This window comes from Aspergillus viridinutans (assembly GCF_018404265.1).
Source record: "Aspergillus viridinutans IFM 47045 DNA, scaffold_2, whole genome shotgun sequence".
Classification (NCBI taxonomy): domain Eukaryota; kingdom Fungi; phylum Ascomycota; class Eurotiomycetes; order Eurotiales; family Aspergillaceae; genus Aspergillus; species Aspergillus viridinutans.
Genome location: NW_025091218.1, coordinates 1,306,645 through 1,330,467, shown reverse-complemented (window position 1 = coordinate 1,330,467; position 23,823 = coordinate 1,306,645). Strand labels below are relative to the sequence as shown.

At 48.0% G+C, this 23,823-nt stretch overlaps 8 protein-coding genes across 8 annotated transcripts; 3 read left to right on the top strand and 5 right to left on the bottom strand.

Moving 5' to 3' along the window:
- Positions 1–682: 682 nt before the first annotated feature.
- Positions 683–1,439, bottom strand: Aspvir_004048 (cytochrome c oxidase subunit IV family protein; the record flags this gene model as incomplete). The annotated part of the gene is made up of 3 exons (XM_043267286.1): positions 683–772; positions 863–1,056; positions 1,130–1,439. 3 exons carry the CDS (start codon positions 1,437–1,439, stop codon positions 683–685), a joined length of 594 nt encoding a protein of 197 aa, XP_043123221.1.
- A 776-nt stretch (positions 1,440–2,215) lies between these two features.
- Aspvir_004047 (actin-binding ADF family protein) lies at positions 2,216–2,917 on the bottom strand (the record flags this gene model as incomplete). The annotated part of the gene is made up of 4 exons (XM_043267285.1): positions 2,216–2,356; positions 2,419–2,467; positions 2,530–2,787; positions 2,886–2,917. The coding sequence occupies 4 exons, from the start codon at positions 2,915–2,917 to the stop codon at positions 2,216–2,218; spliced, it is 480 nt and encodes a 159-aa protein (XP_043123220.1).
- A 1,573-nt stretch (positions 2,918–4,490) lies between these two features.
- Aspvir_004046 (SH3 domain protein) lies at positions 4,491–6,185 on the bottom strand (the record flags this gene model as incomplete). The annotated part of the gene is made up of 3 exons (XM_043267284.1): positions 4,491–5,889; positions 5,954–6,037; positions 6,091–6,185. The coding sequence occupies 3 exons, from the start codon at positions 6,183–6,185 to the stop codon at positions 4,491–4,493; spliced, it is 1,578 nt and encodes a 525-aa protein (XP_043123219.1).
- A 2,248-nt stretch (positions 6,186–8,433) lies between these two features.
- On the top strand, positions 8,434–8,996 carry Aspvir_004045 (putative stress response RCI peptide; the record flags this gene model as incomplete). Its single annotated transcript, XM_043267283.1, has 2 exons — positions 8,434–8,491; positions 8,563–8,996. The coding sequence occupies 2 exons, from the start codon at positions 8,434–8,436 to the stop codon at positions 8,994–8,996; spliced, it is 492 nt and encodes a 163-aa protein (XP_043123218.1).
- A 541-nt stretch (positions 8,997–9,537) lies between these two features.
- Positions 9,538–11,104, top strand: she9 (putative mitochondrion biogenesis protein (She9); the record flags this gene model as incomplete). The annotated part of the gene is made up of 2 exons (XM_043267282.1): positions 9,538–10,099; positions 10,167–11,104. The coding sequence occupies 2 exons, from the start codon at positions 9,538–9,540 to the stop codon at positions 11,102–11,104; spliced, it is 1,500 nt and encodes a 499-aa protein (XP_043123217.1).
- Positions 11,105–11,778: 674 nt separating this feature from the next.
- On the bottom strand, positions 11,779–12,799 carry rip1 (ubiquinol--cytochrome-c reductase catalytic subunit RIP1; the record flags this gene model as incomplete). Its single annotated transcript, XM_043267281.1, has 4 exons — positions 11,779–11,960; positions 12,037–12,187; positions 12,266–12,354; positions 12,502–12,799. 4 exons carry the CDS (start codon positions 12,797–12,799, stop codon positions 11,779–11,781), a joined length of 720 nt encoding a protein of 239 aa, XP_043123216.1.
- Positions 12,800–13,298: 499 nt separating this feature from the next.
- Positions 13,299–14,066, bottom strand: Aspvir_004042 (histone-fold domain-containing protein; the record flags this gene model as incomplete). The annotated part of the gene is made up of 4 exons (XM_043267280.1): positions 13,299–13,609; positions 13,668–13,758; positions 13,841–13,926; positions 13,982–14,066. The coding sequence occupies 4 exons, from the start codon at positions 14,064–14,066 to the stop codon at positions 13,299–13,301; spliced, it is 573 nt and encodes a 190-aa protein (XP_043123215.1).
- Positions 14,067–14,618: 552 nt separating this feature from the next.
- On the top strand, positions 14,619–17,501 carry Aspvir_004041 (chloride channel protein; the record flags this gene model as incomplete). Its single annotated transcript, XM_043267279.1, has 7 exons — positions 14,619–15,096; positions 15,161–15,228; positions 15,279–15,638; positions 15,694–15,771; positions 15,828–16,153; positions 16,203–16,557; positions 16,608–17,501. 7 exons carry the CDS (start codon positions 14,619–14,621, stop codon positions 17,499–17,501), a joined length of 2,559 nt encoding a protein of 852 aa, XP_043123214.1.
- Positions 17,502–23,823: the final 6,322 nt, after the last annotated feature.

Below are 23,823 nucleotides of genomic sequence, written 5' to 3'. Positions count from 1 at the left end.
GCTCTGAGAACAATCCACGCTCCTCTCCTCGGACGAACGCTGTTAAAGGAAATTTCTGACGTGTTCTTGTAATCGGCTCGTACTACGTATTACCCATGGTAGAGTATCAAGTTCTTGCAGCTTATTGAAGCTGCCGGATAGCAAAGATACCACTTTTGTATTCACACTGTAGGAAAATGGACTGAGAACTACTTGTAGCTTCAATTGTAGGGAGCTGTCGTTTAGCAATTCGCTGCATTAGCATTGGCCAACGCGTAGACAGGCCCATTGGCAGCTTATAACCATTCGATCATATATCTCCATTGAAGCAGCTCTCGAGGCTATATGAATGGACAGGGTTAGAGTGTTGCCCATTGGATGTGCGTAGTGTGGTGTCTAAGTCTCTACAAGAGCGAATTCTACGTCATCAATACCAGTAACAAAGAAGAAAGACAATGCAACAAAATGATCTATGGCTACAAAGGAGATACATTGATTATTGCACAGTACGAGATACACAAGGATTTTCGGAAGTCGAATTGTGAAGATTGGAAGACAAGGGCGAAGTCAAAATTGTCCAATGGGCCTAGGCACGCAGCCGAGGTCAACAGAAAGGACAAGGGGACGGGCACTCAACTCCAGCACTGCCTATCCAGCGTGTCTGAATGCCACACCTGTTCCTCCCAGATACTTATCCTTCAATTTACTTCTTCTCGGCAGGAGGGCTCTGAACGAAGCCCTTACCCTCGTAGCCCTCACTGCTAATGCCGTAGAGAGGGTTCATGTTCTCGCGCTGTTGTAAAACCATGTCAATGACTATTCAACCACACAAGGGTAAAACAGCTCCACTGGGAAGCTGCCCATAACAGCGATATATACGTACCTTGGCGTACTCGTTGGAGGCTTCCTGCCACTCCTTGGACATGGTCTTAGGCTGGGGCTTGGCGAACAGATGGATCACGTAGAAGACGGCGACGGAGGCAAGGGTGAGCTGAGCGACCTTCCAGAAAATTCGCATGCCCTCGCCCTTGGGGGGAGCCGCACGAGGGCCGTGAGGACCGAAAGCAATCCAGTAGGCTAGAGACTCTGATCAGCAAAAATTCTGACCACCCGGGGACGTCTGGTACCCGCGCAAAAGAGAGATACATACCAGCCTTCTTCTCCTGCAGAGTCATCTGGTGCCAGTCAACCTTCATACGATCCCTCAGCTGCATCCACAGTTCGGCCTGCTCCTGGGGAGGCATGGCCTCCCAGCGCTTCTCGATACCGGCGAGTGTGGGATTCGAGATGGCGTGCTCGGAAGAGGCGCGGGTCTGCTGGGAAGCAATGGACTTCTGCTGAGGCTGAGGACGAGCGTTCAGGCACGCAATTGGGCTAGGAACAGTGCGGTAGGAGCGAATGGCCGTGGTGGGCATGGCAGAGCTGCGAGCAGCAGCCCGGGAAACGGACCGGAGGAACATTGTGTGTGTGAGGGCGCAAAGGCGACGAAAAACGTGTCAATTGAGCAGAGAATACTCTCCGGTATAAAAGAGCGTCAATTCCCCGGATTGGAGGCTGGTTGAGGCTGGTCAGTGGGTGGAGGAGGAGACAGAGACGACGTTCGACTGTGGTTTGAGGTGGAAAGTCGAGTTTCCGAACGACAAGCTTAGTCCGTTTTGGCGGCGATCTGATTGGTCGACACACAACCCAGCCGTTTCCCTCGTCAAACAACATCATAAGTTTCCAATATCGAGATCGCACATCCATTCGCCAAAGATACTCTCATTTTTTCAGTATTTAGACTAACTTATCCGCTACAATGGAGATATCCGACTCCGACTAGGTGACTTGCCGTTTTGGCTCATCCTCACCATTAGTGATATCTACAACGGCAATCCCTGCGAATAGAAAGAGGGATGATTTGTGGAGGTGATATCGTGTATTCTATTCTACAAAGAACCTTCGAAATCACACCCCATAGCAAGGCAGCAATATTCTGTACAGGCAAACGCTGGCTCATGAAAGAAAGAAAATCCCCCTCCCAATCGTTTTGTTCACGATGACAATCGCAATAAGATGGTACGGTCACTATAAAGGCGGTCAAGTCGTAACAATCTCATATTGAAACTATGTGTGTGTGCTGAAAGGGCCATCGAGTCGGTCGCTTGGAGGTACTCTCGACCCTCATATGAGATTTGCGCGATAACCAGCACACACGCACTAGGTCAACTGGCCCGGACCCAGCCGGTGCCGTCGTCTATTTACCAGCCTTACCACCGCTGGCCTCAGCCAGAACAGTCTTCCACTCAATGTCGGACTTGTCGTCGGCGTGGATGGAGGTGTGGATGTTGAGAGCGTTCTTCAAGTTCTCCCGTGTGCTAGCGTAGATCATAGACCACTAGAATAATGACCGTCAGAAGGTGAAACTTTGACAGAAAATAATCCAAGACCCAGCCATACCAGAGTAGGTGTTTCTGAGGGAACCCAGGAGATGAAAACAATCTTGCTTCTACAAGATTACGGTCAGCCACAGAAGCCCACCTCGTTTCAGAGCGAAGCAAGCAATCGTACCTCTTGCCCTCACCACCACCGAGATCATACTCAACATCGTAGACTGCATAACGAGGAGCGGGATTACCCTTGCTATCCTTGGCAGCCTCGAGCTTGCTACGGAAGACCTCGTAGTCCTCTTCTTGCGAGACGTCGTCAATGACAACCTCCTTCTTGTTATCGGCGATCTTGAAGATAATGAACTTGGTCTTATTGGTCTTGTTGCCGCTCATGCGGAAGTCGTTGAATGCAGTGATGCACTCATCTGAGATAGAGACACTATAGCAGAAAAGGCGGCCGTCAGTACGAATGCGCAATCGGTTTGGCTTGTGCCGAGCCGCCGCAGGAACGCGGAAAAGGTACAGCTGTCAACATACCCGGATGCGAGCTGCGAGGCAAGAGATACCATTAGTAAGTGTGTCTCTACAGAGAGGAGTAAACTGAACGACTATGACGTACCGACATGGTTGCCTGTGTGATATAGACCCCGAAGCTGATTTAGGAGATGATAAGCTGCATTCGCACGCGATGTTAGTGATCCCACTTGAATCTTGTAGATACTTTCAGATTCGCCAATCAGTCAATGCTCGCTTACATTAAGAAGGGTCCCGAGATATTCTAGACCAGTACTGGCAGTTTGGGGCAAAAAGGGGGGTGAAATAATAGAGAGTGGAGGATTGCGAACGGAGATGGAGATAGAGGGGCTTTCCTGTTGTGCTTGCGTTGTTGATGTGATGGTGGGGGTGGGTTCCTGCACGTGACCTTCCGTTGCACCACAAGCACAACCCGTTCTTTTCCTGTTTTTGCCCCTGAATAGATGATTTTCTTTTCTCGTTTTTCGCTAGGTTGTGAGAATATCAGAGATTTGTAGATAGATAAGTGTCTAGAAAGCCCTGGAGTTGCAAGATTGAATATATACACACTGTTTCTCTCAGACTGACGCCTACAGTTAACTTATTTCTGTATGTGTTACTTTGCTGCCTATATGTTAACAAATTGATGATACATTTCTTATAGCCATACTCGCCCATCCATACCCTGATATAGCTGGCCTGAATAGCTGTATGCAGCCAGGCAGCATAGTTATCACGTTTACTACCTATCTTTAAGACAACGTTGCCATATCACAGCTATACGGGTCTGCCTACATCATAGATCCATATTATCATCCATTGATGGGACTCAACCATGGGACTCGACGTCGACTAGCCCCTACCGAGCCATCTAACATCGAGTAATCCACAGTAGGCTTACGGTTGTGATCTTTGTCACACTCGAAGACGACTTCCGAGATTTAGCTCCGATACGGAGTTATCATGATGAGAAGAGCATATGGTAATTGTGGATTTTGGAGCGAACTGGATCTGATAAAATGGAGGATTTGTAGATGTTATGCTCGCCGTGCCATAAGGCAGACGCAAAGAGGGCTCTTATTTATGTACATCTATCAATATGTATTGAGATGGTCAACAATCGTGCCCAACCCACAGCTTCCTGATCTTGCGACAGGGTTGAGAGGGGCCAGAAGGGAAGATGAACTATCATAGAATAGAAAGGCATCAAGGCCGACAACAAGAAATGGCTCACAGGCGTAAAATGGGGTATATCAATATGAACCGTAAAAAGTCGTTTCACAAGCATCTGACGGACCGCTTCGCGACCATTTGTTCTCATCATAAAGTGATGGGCCAGTAGCTGCATTGTATGCTCGCGACAACGAAGGCAACAAGTGAGGATTCGGTGGAAGAAGTCATCATGTCTTTTGGTATATCAGAATGACATAACGGAGGGCGTAGAGCCATACCGATTAAGATACCCCTACTCCTCCATATCGGGGAAACTTATCGCTCCTATCCTGGCGATGAGTGCGATGCTGATCAGAGAAGGACAAGGATGCTGTGTCATGAAAGCATAAGACCTCCGGAGGGTGCGGAGAATCATAAGGTTGTGACAATGTTTGAGTCAAAATTCCAGGCTGGAGATCACGAAACATCTTCATCCTGCCCGCCTTCGATGATCTTTCTCCAATGTTGTGGAAGACAGACACAGACCAGCGGGAATGCCTTGATATCTCCTGTAGGTGATGGAGAGGCTGCCAATCTCTGTGATCCATTAGATACACCACTATCACGCTGCTCGCGGTGCCTGGCGTCATAGTCTTCTGCGGTTTCCGGAACGCGAATGCCAGTCGCCCATCCATCGTCCCAAATGCCAATCACCTTCAACATCTCTCCGCGTTCCAAGGCAAACTCATCCCCTGCCCGCGGCTGATAGGCCCAGAGGACGGCTACCTTATCACCGGGGCGGATATCATCGGGTGAGTAATAATCTTGGAAAGATGACAATTGCTCCGACTGCCCGCTTGCAACGCCTTCGGGTGAAGAGAATTGGCCATTAGTTCCTGAGCGAGGCGAGGAGTCACTATATGCGCCAGCCAGGGCCGAGTTGCTGGAGAGAGACCCATGGCGTCTTCCAGTGACCGGCGGAATTCTCTTTGACATTGCTCCCGGGCTTGCCCCATAACCTTCCGAGTCGGACGTATCGCTGTACTTGGCACTTCCAAATACAGCGGCAGAGTTACGAGAGCGCGCGGGAGACAAGCCTGGCACCTCGCGCAGCGCAGACATCCTGGCCACCCGTCCGCCTGGCACCGAGGGGAAACCTTGCTGATTTTTATCCTGTTGCATGGACGAAAACCCTTTCCGTTGCGGATTGGGCTTATTAAGAGCACTATAATCCCGTGACTTGCGTCTGCGCCGTAGAAAAAGGAGGACCAAAAAGATAAGAGCTGCCAGGAGGGCGGCTCCCGCAACAGATCCGATGACGATGCCTGCGATTTGCCCTCCCGACAGACCATCATGAGCACCGGCACCTGCTGTCGAGTTGGAGGTTGAGGTGAATATTGGACGCAAAGTCGCAGTCGGGGTGGGAATCGTAACGCCTTTGCATCGGCTCGCGGCATTCGCATTGACGCAGCAAGAATCAGTCGAGTTGGGTGAGCTGGCTCCACAATATCCACATAGTCCGATCAAATTTGACCTATAGCCGCACTCGTGGGGTTCATTATCCGCGCCGGAAACGCAAGTACCAGTGAGTGAGTCGGCAGGCAAGGAGCATATGGTGAAATCTGACCGGATTTGACTCATGTAATTACTGCCTGTTGTCCGGCAAAGGTCAGCATTGACGACGATTTCCTCCTCGCTAGTGGCCATCAAGGCGCAAGTGTCGGCGCAAAGCGGCCTTGACTGTTGGTCGGAAAGATTGCAGTAGGTCTTTGAGCTTTGAACGAGTCCGCTGCATATTGCACTGGTGGTATAGCGGGCATAGTAGTTATTCGCGTGGGTGAGGTTCACTCCTTGGCATCCCAGATAGTCGATATACCTAAATATGGTCATTACGCTTTAGTCGAAGCTATGAGTGACCCCGGACGGAGATATGCCCTTACTTTTGCTTGACATAGGAGCCGTTCACGTAGTTGCTCAATTCTCGATCAAAATCGTTCAGATTCGAAACATATTGCATGAACGGACTACCAGAAGGTCAGCACGTAGCGAACAGGTGGATACATGGGATATGACTTACAAATCCGTGTAGAGACTCGAGCTGGTTGATATGGATGAGCCATTGAAAGCAGGGCACTGCGTGGACCCTGATAGAGAGATGCAGGTGCCTGCCATCTCGCTCCTGACCCAGCAGGGTAACCTCGAAAGAATGAAAATGAAAGTTGAGGAGCGCGGATATAGACAATGGCGAATTTCAGATGCGTTATCAAGCGAAGTAACCGAACACGGTTCTCATGGTGTTGTCTCCCCCTCGAAATGATGATCACAACTCAATTGGCGGGAAATTGCGAAAGGTAAGCAGCTACCGGAAGGTCAACAGAGACGGGAGACGCAACGCGTCAACCTTAGAGGAATAGACGGAAAAGAGCGTCTCAAATGATGAATGGCGACGAACAGTGGTGCAAAAGTGAAGGCGAACGAGTGACTTGGCTCCGAGGAAAATAAGGCCTGAGACGTCCGCGAAAAACGGTGTACCAAAGATGGGATAAAAAGTGTCAGAGGAACAGAGACGATGGGCCGGAAAGAAAATCACAGGGAGAGTATTGGCCCTAACGATGAGTAGCGTCAGAAAAAGAAAGTAACAAACGGTTTGGGCGCTTCGAACAACGCGGAGAAAGAGAGGACGGGCTTTCAATTATAACATAACAATAATATCTAGAGACAGGACTCCGTAGCACAGATCACAGAAAAGCTTTTCAGAGTTTCAAGGGTCAAAGTAAGGTCTCGAACCCCAAGTCAACTCGATATCGCAGATTCGCAGCCTGCAGAGTGCAGTCTGCATCCGAGGCGCGGCGCAGAAGAAGAATAATAATAAAAGGGGGTAACGGCCGCTTAGCCAGTAGTCCAGCAGATAGTCAGGTACAATAACTTAGTCCTGCTGCACTTTGCCGGCCACTTTTAGCCTCGAAAGTTTGTGATAGGTAATTAAACAGACTCCACTTAAAGGAGGCTAGAACTAAACTGACCTTGGCGATTTGCGGTTTGCGGTGCCAGAAGCTGTTAGAATCCCAATGTGAGAGATAATAGCTAATAATAAGGGTCGAGATCCACTGGTGTTAATCTTATACGGAAGCAGTAGGTAAATATTCGAAGTAAAGAAAAGTACCTTTAAGACAGTTGGGGAGCGCAACAGGTAGACTAGATAGACTGCCCGAGTGCTACGGTCTGCATAAATACTCCGTACACAAACAAACGCAGGTATAATGAAGCTTCGACGTTGTCAATTGACGTGGCAGCCCTTCTCAGTGTATACACTTGGGACTTGGGAGGCCATCTGCTGTCAGGCTAGCTCACATCATCCATTACTGTCACTATCGTCAGTCCCTACGTTATCTCAATTTTGATATAGAGATGATATTTTGATGTTTCCTGTTTGGTTGTTCGACTTTGATTCATTATTATTGTGGAACACGGGAGAACCCACCGACCCAGTGTTCCTTGGGGCGAGGGTAGGTCCCTTACCGATCAAGGTCGAAGCTAATAATACTTCTTTACCGGGCCATCGGTATGAGGAGAATGAAGTAAGGGCACTACGAGTATGAGCGTGAGACAGAAATCTCTTGACAATAGGTATCATTTCTCCATGCTTCTCAATCTAACCTGTCGTTTCGGATTTGCCAGCGAAGTCCTCGTCATGTACAATGAATATTGAGCTGTCAATGCTTGGCTGATCGCTATCTTAAGCTCGCTTGGGGATTCATTCAGGGCTTGGCTGTAAAGCAACATTACAATGGCAGTCATGCAAATCATTCAGGCTGTGAATCATGAATTTTCTTGGTGCATAGAGCAGATCCAGTTGATTTTGTCTTGAAGACCAATAGACCTCCCTCTACTTGACTGTCCATAAGGTATGCTCTTAGCGCTTTGTCACATTTCTTCTCCGTAACAAGTCATTTGAGTTTATATACATCGCAACATGCAAAGACTGCATGAAGTTCGGATGGATTGGGCTCTTCAAACTGTCTTTTCGAAGTTCTTAGAAGATGGTCAAGATGATATGACCTCCATGCGATGTTAGAGGTGTCTTGAATGACTCGATTGCTAAAGTTACCTTAGGTCTTCTCGTGGTTGAGTTGTCCCTATCAGTGAGATGAAAGCCTGAAAATAATGGCACCAACGTCCCGCAAAATCAGGTGACATCCACCGACGTCATATGACGGACGAAGAGGCTGAGGCAGGCTTCCATCCTACCTTATCATCGTGAGAACCATCCGTCGTCGTCCATATCTGTAGACCTACTCATTCTTTATGGCAATTTGCTGCTCAGTGTAGAGACTTTGACAAATTCCTCATTCATCTGAAGCTGTTGTACAGTCAGACAGTTCGTTTAGTTAAGACGCCCATACTTTCTTCGAACGCAACCATGTGCGGTTCAGACATCTTCCTTGGGATTCTCGCGATTTTCTTTCCACCAGTTGCAGGTGAGAAGTTCAGCTCCTTCTGACGTGGTTTTGTTCTTGTTTCTATAGCACCAGCTGACATGTCCTCTCAGTGTGGATTAAAGTAGGCATCTGCACGGCCGACTCGATCATCAACCTTGCACTTTGCTGCCTAGGCTACGTCCCCGGTCTTCTACACGCATGGTACATCATACTCAAGTACCCCGAACCAGACTATGATGACCCGAACTACGAGCCCATTCCTGGCCATCCCGACCGGAGACGGGACACCGAAAGTGGCCGTGTGACATACTATTACGTCTCTCATCAGCCCATCCAGCATCCATCCCAGAGAGGTTATGGCACTGTGGCACCACAAAACCAGCCGGCGCCAAGTCCTGGTTCTCAACCTCAGCAGCAAGCTCCCAAGCCACATCATCAGGAAGGCCAGGGCGGTAGCAGTGACCAAGCTCAGGGTGACTCTCGGCCACCACCAACCTATGCCGAAGCTGTCAAGGGAGACCACAAGGTGCAGACGCACGATTGAATGCTGGTAATTATTTAGGACAGCAGCTTATTGCCGAACGGTGGTCAGTTCGTGTCGAGGGCTCAGTCTGATCTAGCTTGCAGAGCACTCTCCCGCGTCTAAGATGGATATGTTTTTAATGCCATGTTCACGAGGAGTTTAACGAATAAGGGTTGTTATGTTATGAATTGATACCACCGCGTTGGAACGAGAGAACAGGGAGGGAACCACAATATTACATCGTCGTCTATTTTACACAGCTTACTTAACTTGCACAGTTTATTCGGGAGAGGACGAGGATCGATGCACTCAAGAATACGTATTCTTTATAAGAACTGTACCATTTCAGCATAATATTATAACGTTACAGAGGTATATCAACTGCGATATCATTTGTGGTACAAGTTAGTAGCGACAGATCGGGGAGGAGATGCCTGCCTTTCCCGCATGTTCTCCGTTCCGCCTTTTGTTCCGACCAAGGTCAGCTCAAGCCATTGAGTTTCCACCACAACAATCCAACAAGTACCTACTTGCTTGGATTGAAGGCCACCATTAATAGGCCATGCAGCCCATGCCACTGCTTCTGAGGCAGTCGCTTAGGCCATCTGCCAATCTTGCGAGGATTTCGCTTCCAATACGACCACAATTTTTACCCGCCGCCGGGCCGAACATTCGACCTGCCAGAGACATACAGCGGAGCTTCTCGGTCTGCATACGATGCCAATTCAGGTCACGATCTCCATTATATTTAAGCCCTGAGAAACATACATCAAAAGACGAAGCAGCTACTCAGCAGTCAAAGGACGCAAACTCAACGCCGACGTCCCGCGATGAATCGCCAAAGGTAGAGCGGGATGCAGAGACCCAACGGCTTTCTCCGGCCGCGGGAGAGCAGGAGGCTTTACCAGGGCTCGATCAAGATGCAAAGAACGAACCGAAACCTGAACCAGCAGAGAAGAAGGGACTACCGTCATATCTGGAGGAACGCCGGTCACAACTGTCCAAACAATTTACCGAGATGATGGACAACCTCCAATCCAACGTTTTCGTGGCGGGCCAGCGATTGAACGATTTGACAGGCTACTCTGCCATTGAGGCACTCAAGAAAGACATACAATTGCAAGGTGTGTTTTGAAAGTGATTGGAACTTTCAATTCTTTCTCGCTGATCATTAATTCTTCGGACGAACAGAGGAACGACTCCGGGCAGCCCGTCAACGGGTCCGAGAAGCCAAAGATGCCTACGCAGCAGCAATAAACCGACGCTCCGCCTCGCAGCGCGAAGTCAATGAGCTCCTCCAGCGGAAACACGCCTGGTCTGCCGCAGATCTCGAGAGATTCACCCACCTTTACCGCAACGATCACACCAACGAAGTGGCTGAGATGGAGACGCAGGATGCCCTGTCAGCCGCAGAACGAGAGTCCGAAGAAGCAGCGGCGCAATTGAGCAAGAGCATCCTCTCCCGCTATCACGAGGAACAAGTCTGGTCGGATAAGATTCGTCGAATGAGTACGTGGGGTACTTGGGGCCTGATGGGTGTCAACGTTCTCCTCTTCCTTATCTTCCAAATTGCGGTCGAGCCATGGCGTCGCAAACGACTCGTGAAAGGCTTCGAAGAGAAGGTCATCGAGGCCATCGAGAAAGAGAAAGCCATCAACCGCATCGAGATATTGAAACCTCAACCTGCACTTACGTCGACATCGCCCTCGCCTAAGGAGGAAGAAGCGGAGCCAACACCTACTTCAATCGCCTCTGAAGGCACTCTAACCACGAATGAAAATGCCCCAGCCGCCATGGACGAAGCCATCACATCCGAACCTGTTGTCTGGGATTCCGATCCAACGCCCACCATCGTCACAAATGTAATGCCCGAAACCGCGACAGAAATGACAGAGGACAGCGCTTCCAAGAACGCAACGATCAATATCCTCGAACCTCGCAAATCTCACCTCTCCCGCATTCTTCCTCCTCCTACCTCCCTCGACTCATGGCGACAGACTCTCAACGAGCTATTCAGTGATCGTAGTATCGCCATTACACAGCGGGATCTGACCACTGTCGCTCTTCAGAGCGCTGCTGCCGGTGCAGCTATCATGGGTCTAGTGATTGCTTTGATTCGGCCGCGATAATTGGTCTATTACATATACATGAAATCCCTCGTAATTAGTCTACGTGGGACATCGAATTGTATCTTGAGCATTGTACAGAAATGGAATAGAGGATAGATGGACTGAGTATGGGAATTCAGCTTGTATATTATATTGTACAGCTGGCGCAGTCAGCTCTGAGTGGCCGACTCAGCTCGGCGAAGTACTTCGAGGATACTTTAGCAGTAGAGACTACCAGATCCAATGATAAAAAAGACAAAGGAGATTGAACGATGAATATACGTAAACTGAACTATGACATACATGTACTCGAACCAACGCTCCAACAGATCTACATCTGAAGTCCACCACCTCGCACTGCAGATCAACCTCAACTTCCAACTGCTTCACCAGCTGCCACGAGTAAGGGGACGGCACAACTCGCTTTTGACCGCACGCGCGTGAGGCAAGGTCTCAGAACGAGGAAAGTCTATACTGAAACACAAGAACTCCACAGACAAGTGAGTGATACAGGGGCCTGGACAGCGCATGTTGAAAGATGATACAAGAGCTCATTTTTGGGTCCATATTAAAACACGGTCTCTTCAATCTTGACAAACGCAACAAAGCTAACCGTCTAAAGCACAAACGCTTCCTTCTTCTTGGTCTCTCTTTGATCTAGAACATTTGGCGACTCACAAAGAAGAGATATTCGTTTAACCAATGACAAGGGTGTCCTCGTCGGGGAAGCTGTACTGGGGAACCTCGAGGTTCAAAGGGGCAGGGCCCTTTCGGACACGGCCGGAGATATCGTAGTGAGAACCGTGGCAGGGGCAGAACCAGCCGCCATAGTCACCGGATTCACCAATGGGGACACAACCAAGGTGAGTGCAGACACCTTCAACGAGAGAAAGAAACCATTATTAGTAACCGTCCAAAATAATATAGCAAAAACAGATGGTGTGATAACATACCAAGCATGACCAGCCACTCGGGCTTCTGGACACGGTCCTCATCGGGCTGAGGATCACGGAGAGTCTTCCAGTCATACTGCTGAGCCTCCTGAATTTCGTCCTGGGTACGGTGACGGATGAAAACAGGCTTTCCACGCCACTTAATGATGACCTGTTGATCCGTAGGTCAGTATAAGCGCTCGGAGTAGCGAAGTGTGCGTAATGCTTCACGGATAAACGGGGCACGTACGTTCTTGCCCTCGGGGATCGAAGCGAGACCGATCTCAACCTTGGCCTGAGCCAGGACATCGGCAGAGGCGGACATGTTGACGAGGAAGTCTGGTAAAAATTGCATATCAGCAACCTGCTCCATGTGACACCAAACGACCCCAACTCCCGAATCTCCCCCAATGATGTATTCCAAAGCAGTGTTCAATTTTCTCGTTCGTTTCCATCACTTGTCGTAAATTCCCTGATATCACCTACCCTGAACAGTAGCCTTGGCACCAACAGCAGATCCGAGACCGAGGGCTCCGGCCATGAAGTAGGAGAAAACCTGGTTCGAGCGGGGAGGCTTGTTGGAAGCGTATTTGCTGAAACTAGGGATCTTCAGGGTCGACTGATACTCGTGGGAGCTGCCGAAAGGGCTCTCGAAGGAGGGGGACTTGGAGGCTTCCGACAGTCCTCTCCGTTGTTGGCAGGAGGCGACGGCAGCGCGGGTGGTGGGCAGCTGCTGGCGGGCGCAAGCGCGCAACAGAGTGCTCGAGGCGGAGGAAAGCGACATGGTGAGACTAGCAATTGCAACGAATTGCGGGGAGGAGAGTTGAGGGGGGAAGAGAGCGATTGAATAATAGGACGGGAGGAATTCGATTGAGGTTGTAAGTTCGGAGGCACGGCATACGTACGGGAAAAGTCGAACCAGAGCTTGCTACGACAAGCGATCGGAATCACGGGGCGCCTCATTGGCTGGAGCCCACGACAATTCCGGTCGCCATCTTTCTCCTCAGAGTGCTGTTCTTCAAGACTCCATTCTATTATAATAAAATTGGTCTATTCACGATGATTTCATCATAATTCTCATATATTCTCGCTATGCTAACTGAGCCATAATATGATTCACACATCGAAAAGCAACTGACCAACAGGATTTTGCCCTCAATCCGTTTCCATTCCGTGCATAACCAAGACCAACCATGCGACCCTCGATAATAAAACCCAAACCCAAAGAAACAAACACGTCTACCGAGTAGCTCAAATTATATAATGCCTTGCGCCTGGTTCGATCACTGGTCTACCATTTCCACGTCACGGTCGTTCTCTCCCGGTTGCGCCTCGACTGTGCGGTCAACCATCAACGTACTGAGAGAAGGAACTCGAGGGCTTATAGAAGGCTTATCAGCTTTCTGGTGACCACCCTCGCCATTTTCTTTAATCATCGATGGTATTGTACCATTCAATGTGCGCTGTCCCTTCTCGAACGCGGCTTCTTTGCTAGCTTCTTTCGCTTTCTTCTCCTTGAATTGTTTATAGGTAGTTGTTTTGGGTATCACGTCGGCAAGAAACTCCAGATTATCGATTCGTGAAACGGCGGTAGCTGTGTCATATTCGTCAGTGATCTGCTCGTTTCTTCAATGCTATGATTCGCGACGGACCTAGATCCTTGTATTGAATAACCTTTCGCGGTTTTCGTTCAGATTTGACGACGTTATGCCCTTGTTGCGCGAGGTATTGGATGAACAGTTCCTGAAAGAAATAGCAGGATAGAATTAGCGAAACTTGTCCAAGACGAGGCTCAGAATCCAGAAGGCCAAAAGGGGAGGCAAACTGTAGCTTTTGCGACAACGAACGTAGCATTGCCCGAGCATTGTACGATATCCTCATCGAGATGAATTATTTTCTTTATTCGGGTGACTGTGATACGTAAGCCCACTGAGTGGATTCAACAAAGCTCTGGTTTCACACGCACTAGGTAGAGCGCTCTGGCCGGTTATCTCATCTCTGGATGTTTGTGTTGGTGCTGGTGCTGGCGCGGGCTTGCCTTTTGGAGACATAGCGGACTCGACTTGGGAGCTGCTCGGGATTCGGTCGTATATTGGCGATGTTTCAAAGCTGGTCTGAGATCAAAGGTAGTCGAGTTGTACGGGCTTGAAAAGACTCGTTAAGCACTATTGTCTGGATCGGAGATGAATATAGTGTGGTTTGGAAGTCCAGAAATTACTGCTACACCGCGTGCGGGTAGAAATCAAGAGCGCGCGGCGTGTGTAGATGTTCTCCGCAAGTAATGTACCTCTCTAGAATGTGTTTGAATGTGCTTTCTTACAAGAACAGAGTCGAAAAAAGCACGATGATCCCTGTATGTTACTGCTGATCATCCAAGTCGCCGAAAAGGAAAGAATCTTCATTATCTTACAAGTCTTTGTGCTACACCTCAATCGACACAGGAAACCCATCGTCATCTATCCTTATCTCCAATCTGAAGGCGGGAAGCTTCCTCACGTGGGCGGGCGGCATATCTGCCATTGAACAATTGTCGGTGCAATCAAACAGCTCCCCAGCATCGCGTCCACCTCGACTATGCTCTTACCACAAAAGAGAACCGTGGTATGAGCTCGATGCCTGCCTCGTCAACCGCTCCCCGCTCACCCTCAGTCCTTTCTGAGCGTCGGAGTTGGAGATTATCAGGCTTATCTGTCACCTCGCCTGTCGATCCTAACCCGCCCGACGACAATGGCCAGCCGAACGCGATTACGGATGAGATCAGGGAGATAAAGCGATATGAGGATTTTACAACGATTGATTGGGTCCAAGATGCTATTCAGGAACAAGCGCGACGGAGGGCAAAGCGACACGATGGGTCTGGGTTCTGGGATCAGGAAGGCACCTTTGGTTGGAGGCGCAAAGTGAGCGAGTCTTATGACGCTGGGCAAGCCTGGCTCGTCATTACAATTGTTGGCGCCGCTATCGGGTTGATCTCGGCTGTATTGAACATCATCACTGAGTGGCTGTCGGATATCAAGTTGGGCCATTGTACGACTGCATTCTACCTCAATGAGCAGTTCTGCTGCTGGGGTGCTGAGGGAGGTATGCCATATCGCGTATGTTCTGCTCATGGTGAAGCGTGAAGCTAACATGCCACTTTTACTAGGCTGCCCCGAATGGAAGCCATGGACTTCCTTTTGGCTTATCAACTACTTTGTATACTTCTTCTTTGCGGTATATTGAACCTTACATGCCCTTCCGGATCAATCGCTGAGAAAGCATAGACTTTGTTCGCATTTATCGCCGCCACTCTGGTTAAAGTATTCGCTCCTTACGCCGCAGGGTCCGGTATATCAGAAATAAAATGCATTATTGCCGGGTTCGTGATGAAAGGCTTCTTAGGTGGCTGGACCCTATTGATCAAGTCCATCGCGCTTCCATTGGCCATCGCGTCTGGTCTTTCAGTGGGAAAAGAAGGTCCCAGTGTGCACTTTGCCGTCTGTACAGGGAACGTTATCTCGCGTCTTTTCAGCAAATATAAGCTGAACGCGTCGAAAACGAGAGAAGTCCTGACGGCAACGGCTGCTGCTGGTGTGGCAGTGGCATTTGGCAGTCCGATTGGTGGGGTACTATTCTCTCTAGAGGTTCGTGATTCTGGAGCTCATGTGTCAGAGAGTCATGCTAATAGCCTGGCTGCAGGAAATGGCATCTTACTTTCCGCTCAAGACTCTTTGGCGAAGTTATTTCTGCGCTTTGGTCGCAACTGGTGTGTTGGCGGTACGGACACCAGGTTCTGTCTCTGTCTGCTCTTCAGCCGCTGATCCAGGCTACAGATGATGAATCCCTTCAGAACCGGACAACTCGTCATGTTTCAGGTGCAGTATGATCGCTCGTGGCATTTTTTCGAACTAATATTCTTCGTACTTCTCGGAATATTCGGTGGTCTGTACGGCGCCTTTGTGATCAAGTGGAATCTGCGAGTCCAGGCGTTCAGGAAGAAATACCTTTCGCAGTACGCCATCGTCGAATCAGTCGTCTTAGCGGGCATGACCGCGTTCATTTGCTACCCGAACATGTTCTTAAAAATCAACATGACCGAGATGATGGAGATTTTGTTCCGTGAATGCGAAGGAGGGCAGGATTATCACGGACTTTGCGAGTGAGCCGTTTAGCTGACAACTAAAGAAGATAACTGCTAATGATTCTAGGTCCAAGAATCGATGGACTATGGTCGCATCCCTAGTGATTGCTACGATTTTACGAGTTGTTTTGGTCATCATATCATACGGTTGTAAAGTCCCGGCCGGCATTTTCGTCCCGTCAATGGCCATTGGAGCGTCCTTTGGTCGCTTGGTAGGGATTCTTGTCCAGGCTTTGCACGAAGCTTTCCCAAACTCCGCCTTCTTTGCCTCTTGTAAACCAGATGTTCCATGCATCACTCCCGGGACATATGCGTTCTTGGGCGCTGGGGCCGCTCTGAGTGGGATTATGCACCTCACAATATCTGTAGTGGTTATCATGTTTGAACTTACCGGGGCCCTTACTTACATTCTACCCACCATGGTGAGTTAATCACGCTCTGGTGCATTTGCCAAAGAAACTAACATCGGTAGATTGTGGTGGGTGTCACCAAAGCCGTTAGTGAGCGCTTTGGCAGCGGAGGAATTGCAGACCGGATGATCTGGTCCAACGGCTTCCCATTCCTAGACAATAAAGAAGAGCATGTCTTCAATGTGCCTGTCTCGCAGGCCATGACGCCTGATCCTGTCTCGCTTCCTGCAGCAGACTTCCCTGTGCGGGAAGCCGAGCATCTTCTGAATGACAACAAATTTCAGGGGTTCCCCGTCGTCGAGGATCGTTCAAGTAAGATTCTGGTCGGGTACATCGGCCGCACTGAACTCCGATACGCGATTGACCGGGCAAAGTCGGAGGGTATGTTGGCCCCTAATGCTCGCTGTGTATTCACCAAAGAAGCTGCCGAAGCCGCAGTGGCGCGTAGGGCATCTGTCTCGAGAAATCAGTTGGTGCCCGATACCTTTGATGCAATTCAAACTAGTTTAGGGGCGCCTTTCGTGGATTTCAGCCGCTACGTTGACCACACACCACTAACCGTGCATCCCCGCCTGGCCCTCGAGACTGTCATGGAGATCTTCAAGAAGATGGGACCTCGAGTGATCCTGGTTGAGCATCGTGGTCGGGTGACGGGGCTTGTCACTATCAAGGATTGCCTGAAATATCAGTTCAAGGTCGAGGCTGAGGAGCAAGCTCTCGCATCAACCCATACTGCGGCGGACCTTCCGCTTGGAGCCCATCTTAATGGGCGTCAGAGCGATAGTCTTGAAGAAAATGTATGGCGCTTCCTGCAACGTGTGGGCTCCATGTTGCCACGGTGGTCACTCCTTAATCGCGACCATAGACCAGTGGCTTTAGACAACCGGGAGCCAAGCAGGGTCCCGAGCGGAACTGAGGATGAAGATGCTGTTGTGGAATTGACGGAGAGACATTGACATACGTGATACCTTTCGATGTAATATATCACCTTAAGTAGACTATAGGATCAGGCATCCTAAGGAATAGCTTCATTGTACTTGGCACTCAGATTCTTTCCTTACATTCAACTCAGTCCAATGTTCAGCCCTGTCTGCTTAGATGCATAAGGCTCATGAATCCCTCATCCCAACGAGAATACACCCACCACCCATCATCCCAGCCCCCAACCACCACAGCCCACTCACCTTCTCCCGAAAGACAACCATACCCAGCAACGCAGTGATGAGGAAGTTTGCCGACGTGTTAGTGATGGACACCTTCGTGGTGGAGGGCGACGCGGTCAACGCTCTCGTAAAGAGCGCCCACATGATGATGTTACACAGGACGTTGAGTCCCAGACAAACCTTTACAAAGTTAAACAAATCCTTCAAAATGCGGAAAAGGTAGGGAGACATACACCTCGAACCGCCAGTTCAAGGAACGAATTCTGATCCCCTGCGCCGAAGAGATGCAAGATACTCCTGGCGAACGCGGTAGTTTGCTCGTCGGTTGTTCTGAATGTTATTAGCGAATGGTCTGCTTCAAACCGTGAGTTGCCCCTAGGTGGACTTGTAGACATACAGTTTAGCGAAAAGCCCATTGAGGGCTGCGAATGCGCCGCTGGCTAGTGCCAGGATGATCCAGCGGGATTGGACGGGCGACTGTGTCATGATTCCGGCTTCTTGTTCGTGATGGGAGAATTGGAGATTATCTTCCAGATGTGACTTGATTGTATTTCAACTGACGTACAGTTGCGTTTCCTAGTAGAGATGGAAAGTAAATGTTGATGTTGATGGCCCTGAATGCAGACACTCACGTGATAGGGGTGATTACCTGAACCTTCAATGTCTACTCCGTACTCTGTATTCTGTTGTGATGGCAAATTACTGCATTCAGTATAGCGTGCCTGATCAGGGAAAGCGCGTCACTGCTGCTTAGCATTGTGGTGTGTGGTCTATATAGATGGCCTCCTCGCCTGTCTGCCTCTCCTCATTGCTTTCCCATCCTTTAACGCCGTGTCAACTCAGACTAACCTGAGCCATTTTTGCCATTGGGCTGGACTCTCTGTGTCCTGCACTTCACCACCCCCTTTTACTGCAGTGAGTCAGGATTAGTTTGCATCATTCCATGAGCCGTCCTCTGATTGATCTTTTCTCTTCTCAGTTGAACAGGATAAGGGAGCAGAATTTAACATGATTATGAAATCACACAGGCAGCTTACTCTGTGAATTCACAACACAGGCATGATGAGCAGCACTTGTGGCATAAGATTAAAAAAGGGTGATATATGGCAAGGTAGATCACGCTGGTTTGGCTTGTGATATGAGAGGTGATGTATTGAGTGCAATCATTAATATCACACCACATGCTCAAAGCATCATTAGAGCCACCACTGGTGGTGCCCTAACATATCCATAGACAGGATGGCAGCGCGACCTAGAGTTAGAGGCTTTTAGCATTAGCTGAGAATGATATATATGCATAGATGAACCAGCTATTAATCTTAATAGACTTCCTTCCCAATCAGATCCACTCCTAATATAGTTAGTAACTAAACAGGATAGCCTCTACAGCCTATACTAGGTGGCCAGCATAGTCATAATAGCAGAGTAGAGTACAGAAGGTAATTACCTCCTACTATCCTCCTATAAATATTTATAATAATACTAAGTATGGCTTTAAATTTAACTGACCTCAAGGTCGACATTATAAGATTCTTCTTTTAACATGTTACATGGTGGCTGTGGAGGTGCTATATAGGGTTAAGGATAGGCATGCCTAATACCATAACTTAGGACTTAAGGTTCCTGAGGATGCCCATTGACAGGTGACAGGGATATACTAGTACTACTATAACTAGATAATATAGCTAGGTTATCTGAGATAGTAAACTCACTATGTCACCTCTTAGGCTCTTATTCAAGGTCCAGGCTTTTAATTTATTTTAACCTTAGCTAGTCATGGACCTGTGGGCCACAAGGGTCAGAAGAGTCCACCAGAAAAGTCAATCTCTCCTTAGGCAAACATCTTCAATATACCCTAAGACAATTTGATGCAGGTCAAGGTCCAGATAATGATTTCAGGCCAACTGAAAAAGAGCTGCAAGGACCACGGTGTCGTCAGCTGGAGGATCAATCTATCTAAGGAATGCTGCAGCTATAATATAATCTTCATGCCCAATATGATTATACACATGCCTTCTCCAGGTTCACCTCTCAATGAATCAGGGTTCTTGATTGTCAGTAATGTTCACATATAACTGGGTATCATCTTCATTTAGGACTCGAAATGGCATTGTAAAACATGTGATTGAAGATGGTTGCAATAGAGAGTATCTAATATCGACCTTCACTGTACAGCTGGGTGCTTGCAGCCATGTTATACAAAAGCACTCAGCTGAAACTAAAAATATAGAAGACCAAAACTTATCACTAATGGAAAATAGTGCCTCTTCCCAGACATGACCCAAAAGCATTCAGAACACACCCAGCTAAGACATTTCTACGCGCGCGTGAGAAAAAATAAGCCACTCATCTCTAACAATATTGAAATGACTCTGAAGTCTATCCCACAGTATGGAACCCAGCACAGCGTCAAGTTTCATTTAAAGTAACTCCCATTCATCTTTGGTAAGATCACGGGCGTCAATCAATTGCGGGCAGGATATGAGATGGATCTCTTCAGGCTTATGCCAGAAGCAGGCTGAAAACACCATATAATGCTGACCATCTTTGATTGAAATGCCATAGAAGTGTCTGAAGAAAGATATCTCAAAGTTCTTCTCGGCTTCGATAACATCCCAAATTTATTGTGGTTGTTCGACTCGTTATTCGACTGGTTATTCGATGGGTTGTTTGGAATTTAATCAAACAATTAGCTGGGCTTTCTGGTACGTTGAAACAACTGCATTACTAGCCATGGGAGCTGGCTTTGGGGCTCTCCCTAATTTAGAAAAGTAGGCACTCCAAGCTTCAAGAAGGCTAATGCAGAACATGTTTACCCAGGTAAAGCTAACTTAGGAAGAAAAGATGGATTAGTCTGTATCAAATTGCGGTGTGCACTTGCAGAGAAGGCTGGAACTTATAGACAGACAAAGGTGTGACATTTAAAAGGCCTTGATGATATGATTGAATTACCTATTTTAGTAATGAGAGGTAAAGCGCAGAGCCAGACCCATGAACTCAAATGATTTTGAATTGCCTAAAAGCCATCAAGTATAGTCATTAGCCACAATATCATAATCGCACTGCGTCGCGCAGCCACTGGACAATTCAATTCCAGAATTGCTGGGGGACTGGATGCATCAATATGTTCTCCAGGAAGATTTTCCACAAATGTGACCTCTCAACACAGATTGGGATAGAGTGCTGGGCCGCCATGGTGCATTCAAATCATTCAAGTCTACTCCCGTAGATAGAATTAACAATGGAGAGGGCAAAAGCCTAGCCTCGCTATTGCTAGAGTTCATGCCAAGCTTCCTAGAATGTGCTAGTGGACTATCTGTCTATGGATCGTAAGGTGGGTACGGATACAGCCTGACCCACGCACAGAAGTCCAAGGTAACCTTGCATATTGGATGAGCAATGGAGCCCCACTATCCAGGAATGGTTGGCAGTTACAGGGGTAGCAGGTAAAACTCTAAAAAACCTGCTACCCCTGCAGCTGCCAACCATTCCTGGATTGCAGGGCTCAGCGCTAATTGGTATTACCATCACCTTTTGACTCCCTAAGTTGTGAGGCTGTTGGTTTCCTCTATTGCCAACACACTTCTGTGCACCATGGATACTAGACCCTCCTTGCTCTATCAGTTAGAGGCAGAAAACCGCTTTCTCTGTTACATTCCACAATGTTGGGCCCCATGGGTTCCAGCGGATATTATCAAAAGTTCCATAGACACCATTCCCCCAGTCCACAAACCTCTACAGACTCGACTTCTCCCATATCTGACATCAAAGCAACAATCTCAGCAACATCCTCAGCAGCATCTCGAGCGACTTCCTCAGCAGCAACAAGCAAGGTGGGTGATAAGTCTGTGCAAGTTCCTTCAGGGTATTACAGTCGCTGCAAAATGGCATCAAATTACTCCTGTCCCCTCTACAAAAGTTCTAGATGTCATCCTCATGAATGGCAACTTACAATATAATCTATCTGCCCAACCTGATGCATCCAACATTATTGAGCAGCATGCCTTGCTTACAATTATGGCTCAGCAGAACAGTCAACTGGGCGAACTTATCACTGCTTTTAGGACCCACTGTTTCAATGCTCTTTGCCATGTTGCCTGTGTCCTCGGTGCTGAAGTATCCAAGATCAATAAAGCTATGGAGAGGGTCTCTAGTGGCAAAAATGATAAGCATCTTGCAGGTATTCGCGCTGGTGTTCAATGGGCTGTTACACTTATTGACTGTCTTGATAGAGAATGCGGTTGGGATGGTAGAGGCAGTGATATTCTTCTTTATTATTAGTATAACTTTCTATTTTGATTTACCAACGCTGACCACTTCTAGTCAAGCCAGCACTAACCAGCTTAACAGAGTGGGCAAATCGAACACAGTCGACTAATATTATCCTAGACAAATTGAAGAAGGTGGAATATACTGAATTTCCTAATGGAGTACCACCGCCTTCCCTGATTGTCAGTTCCTTGCATCATAAACTGCTGGTATGGGAATACTACAAGGTCAGTCACCATGACAAGGTTTGGAGTTTTGACTAAATATAAATCAGCTTGCATGACATTTGCAACTCTTTCCCATGCAATTGTGAACAAACATTGGAAACGTTTTTGCAGTATCTAGACAGATATGGACATGATTCATTGAACACTACTGACATTGAGGACTTTCATGCTATGTTGCATCCTATTCCATGGTCACTACAGAATTATACTCGCAAATGACCCCAGCTGGAAGATAATACTGACCGCATGCCCACTCCTCCCACTCATATGTCTCTGGCCTGGGGAAGTGCACCAACAAATGAAGGCTCCTATCAGTCAGATGAATACAGCAGCGACCAGAGCATCACAAACTATCCTTGCTCCACAAACCCCCAAAGAAGCAGCCCCAATCTTGTTGGAGCTGACCCTGCAATACAGAAAACACTGTTTCATGGAATTAAATGTGACCCTGCCATAAGTCAATCCCTTTTCAGCAGGTTTGAGTCTGATCCTTCAATAGAAGGATCACTTTTTATCAAGCCTGATCCTGCACATGCTCAAGCATTATTCACTCAGGGATTGACTCTTATAGCTGATGTTACACTATTCTAAATGCTTATTTATAATATCTGTAGTTGCTACATCCCATAAAATGGATTATCACTTTCTTATTCTTTTTTTCATAATTCCCTGAAGCATGAACACTCCTCTATCTGCTTTAGGCCACCTAATGATGACATCTCTATCAATTACCAAAATCTCATTCAGTCTAACTTAGATTTCCTTCCCTCCTGCAATTGAGTGGGACTGATTGTGCGAACCATTAAAATATCTAAAGAATCTAGTATCTTTACTTAGCTCTTTATCTATTAGTTTAAAGAGAAGAACTTTGCCAGGTCCCACTCTCCATGGTGGAAGCTATATATTATTTATCACTGTAGACATAATTACTTCATCCTTCATCATATCTTTATAGGGTCCGCAATGGTGCTTAATAAATTCACTCTTAGTCAACTTACAGAAGTCAGAAGTCAGAAAAAAGAGTAGGGCTTGTATAGAGATGACTCACATCCACTCCATGATAGAAAAGTTTCCGACAATTAGGACCGAAGCCAGGTTTGATTAGAACACAACCTAGGCTTCCTGACTCCTTTTGTGACGATTCTAGAGTGTCTTGAAATTCTGCTTTGGCAGCTGCAACTTGATCAGGATCAGCAGGTGTGCAGGGAATGATGGTAAGACTGTCTTCCATCTTGCAATGAATACTTTCTGGAAAGAGTTGATGACTTCAACCTTTATTTTTGGTTCAGGATGGTGCTCCTTTTCCCTTGGGTGTAAGCCGCGTAACCTGGTAGACAAATAAGGGGTAGCAGGGGTGGGCGCAAGATGTCATCTTCTGCCACATGATCTAGGGTCATGTAGATTGCCTCTCACCCAAGCAAACAATGCAGTTGTCTACACCACCTTCAGCTAACGCCGGGGAGGTTGCATTGCAGTGACTGGCGAGGACCATGTCCGGACACTCCTTTGGCTCTAGTGGTCTTTGATATTTAGCAACAGCCGCGTTAGCAATGTACTGCACGTGCTTTGCTCAGTCCCCAGCCTTCTTCAAGGTGGTATAATTCTGAAGGAAACCCACC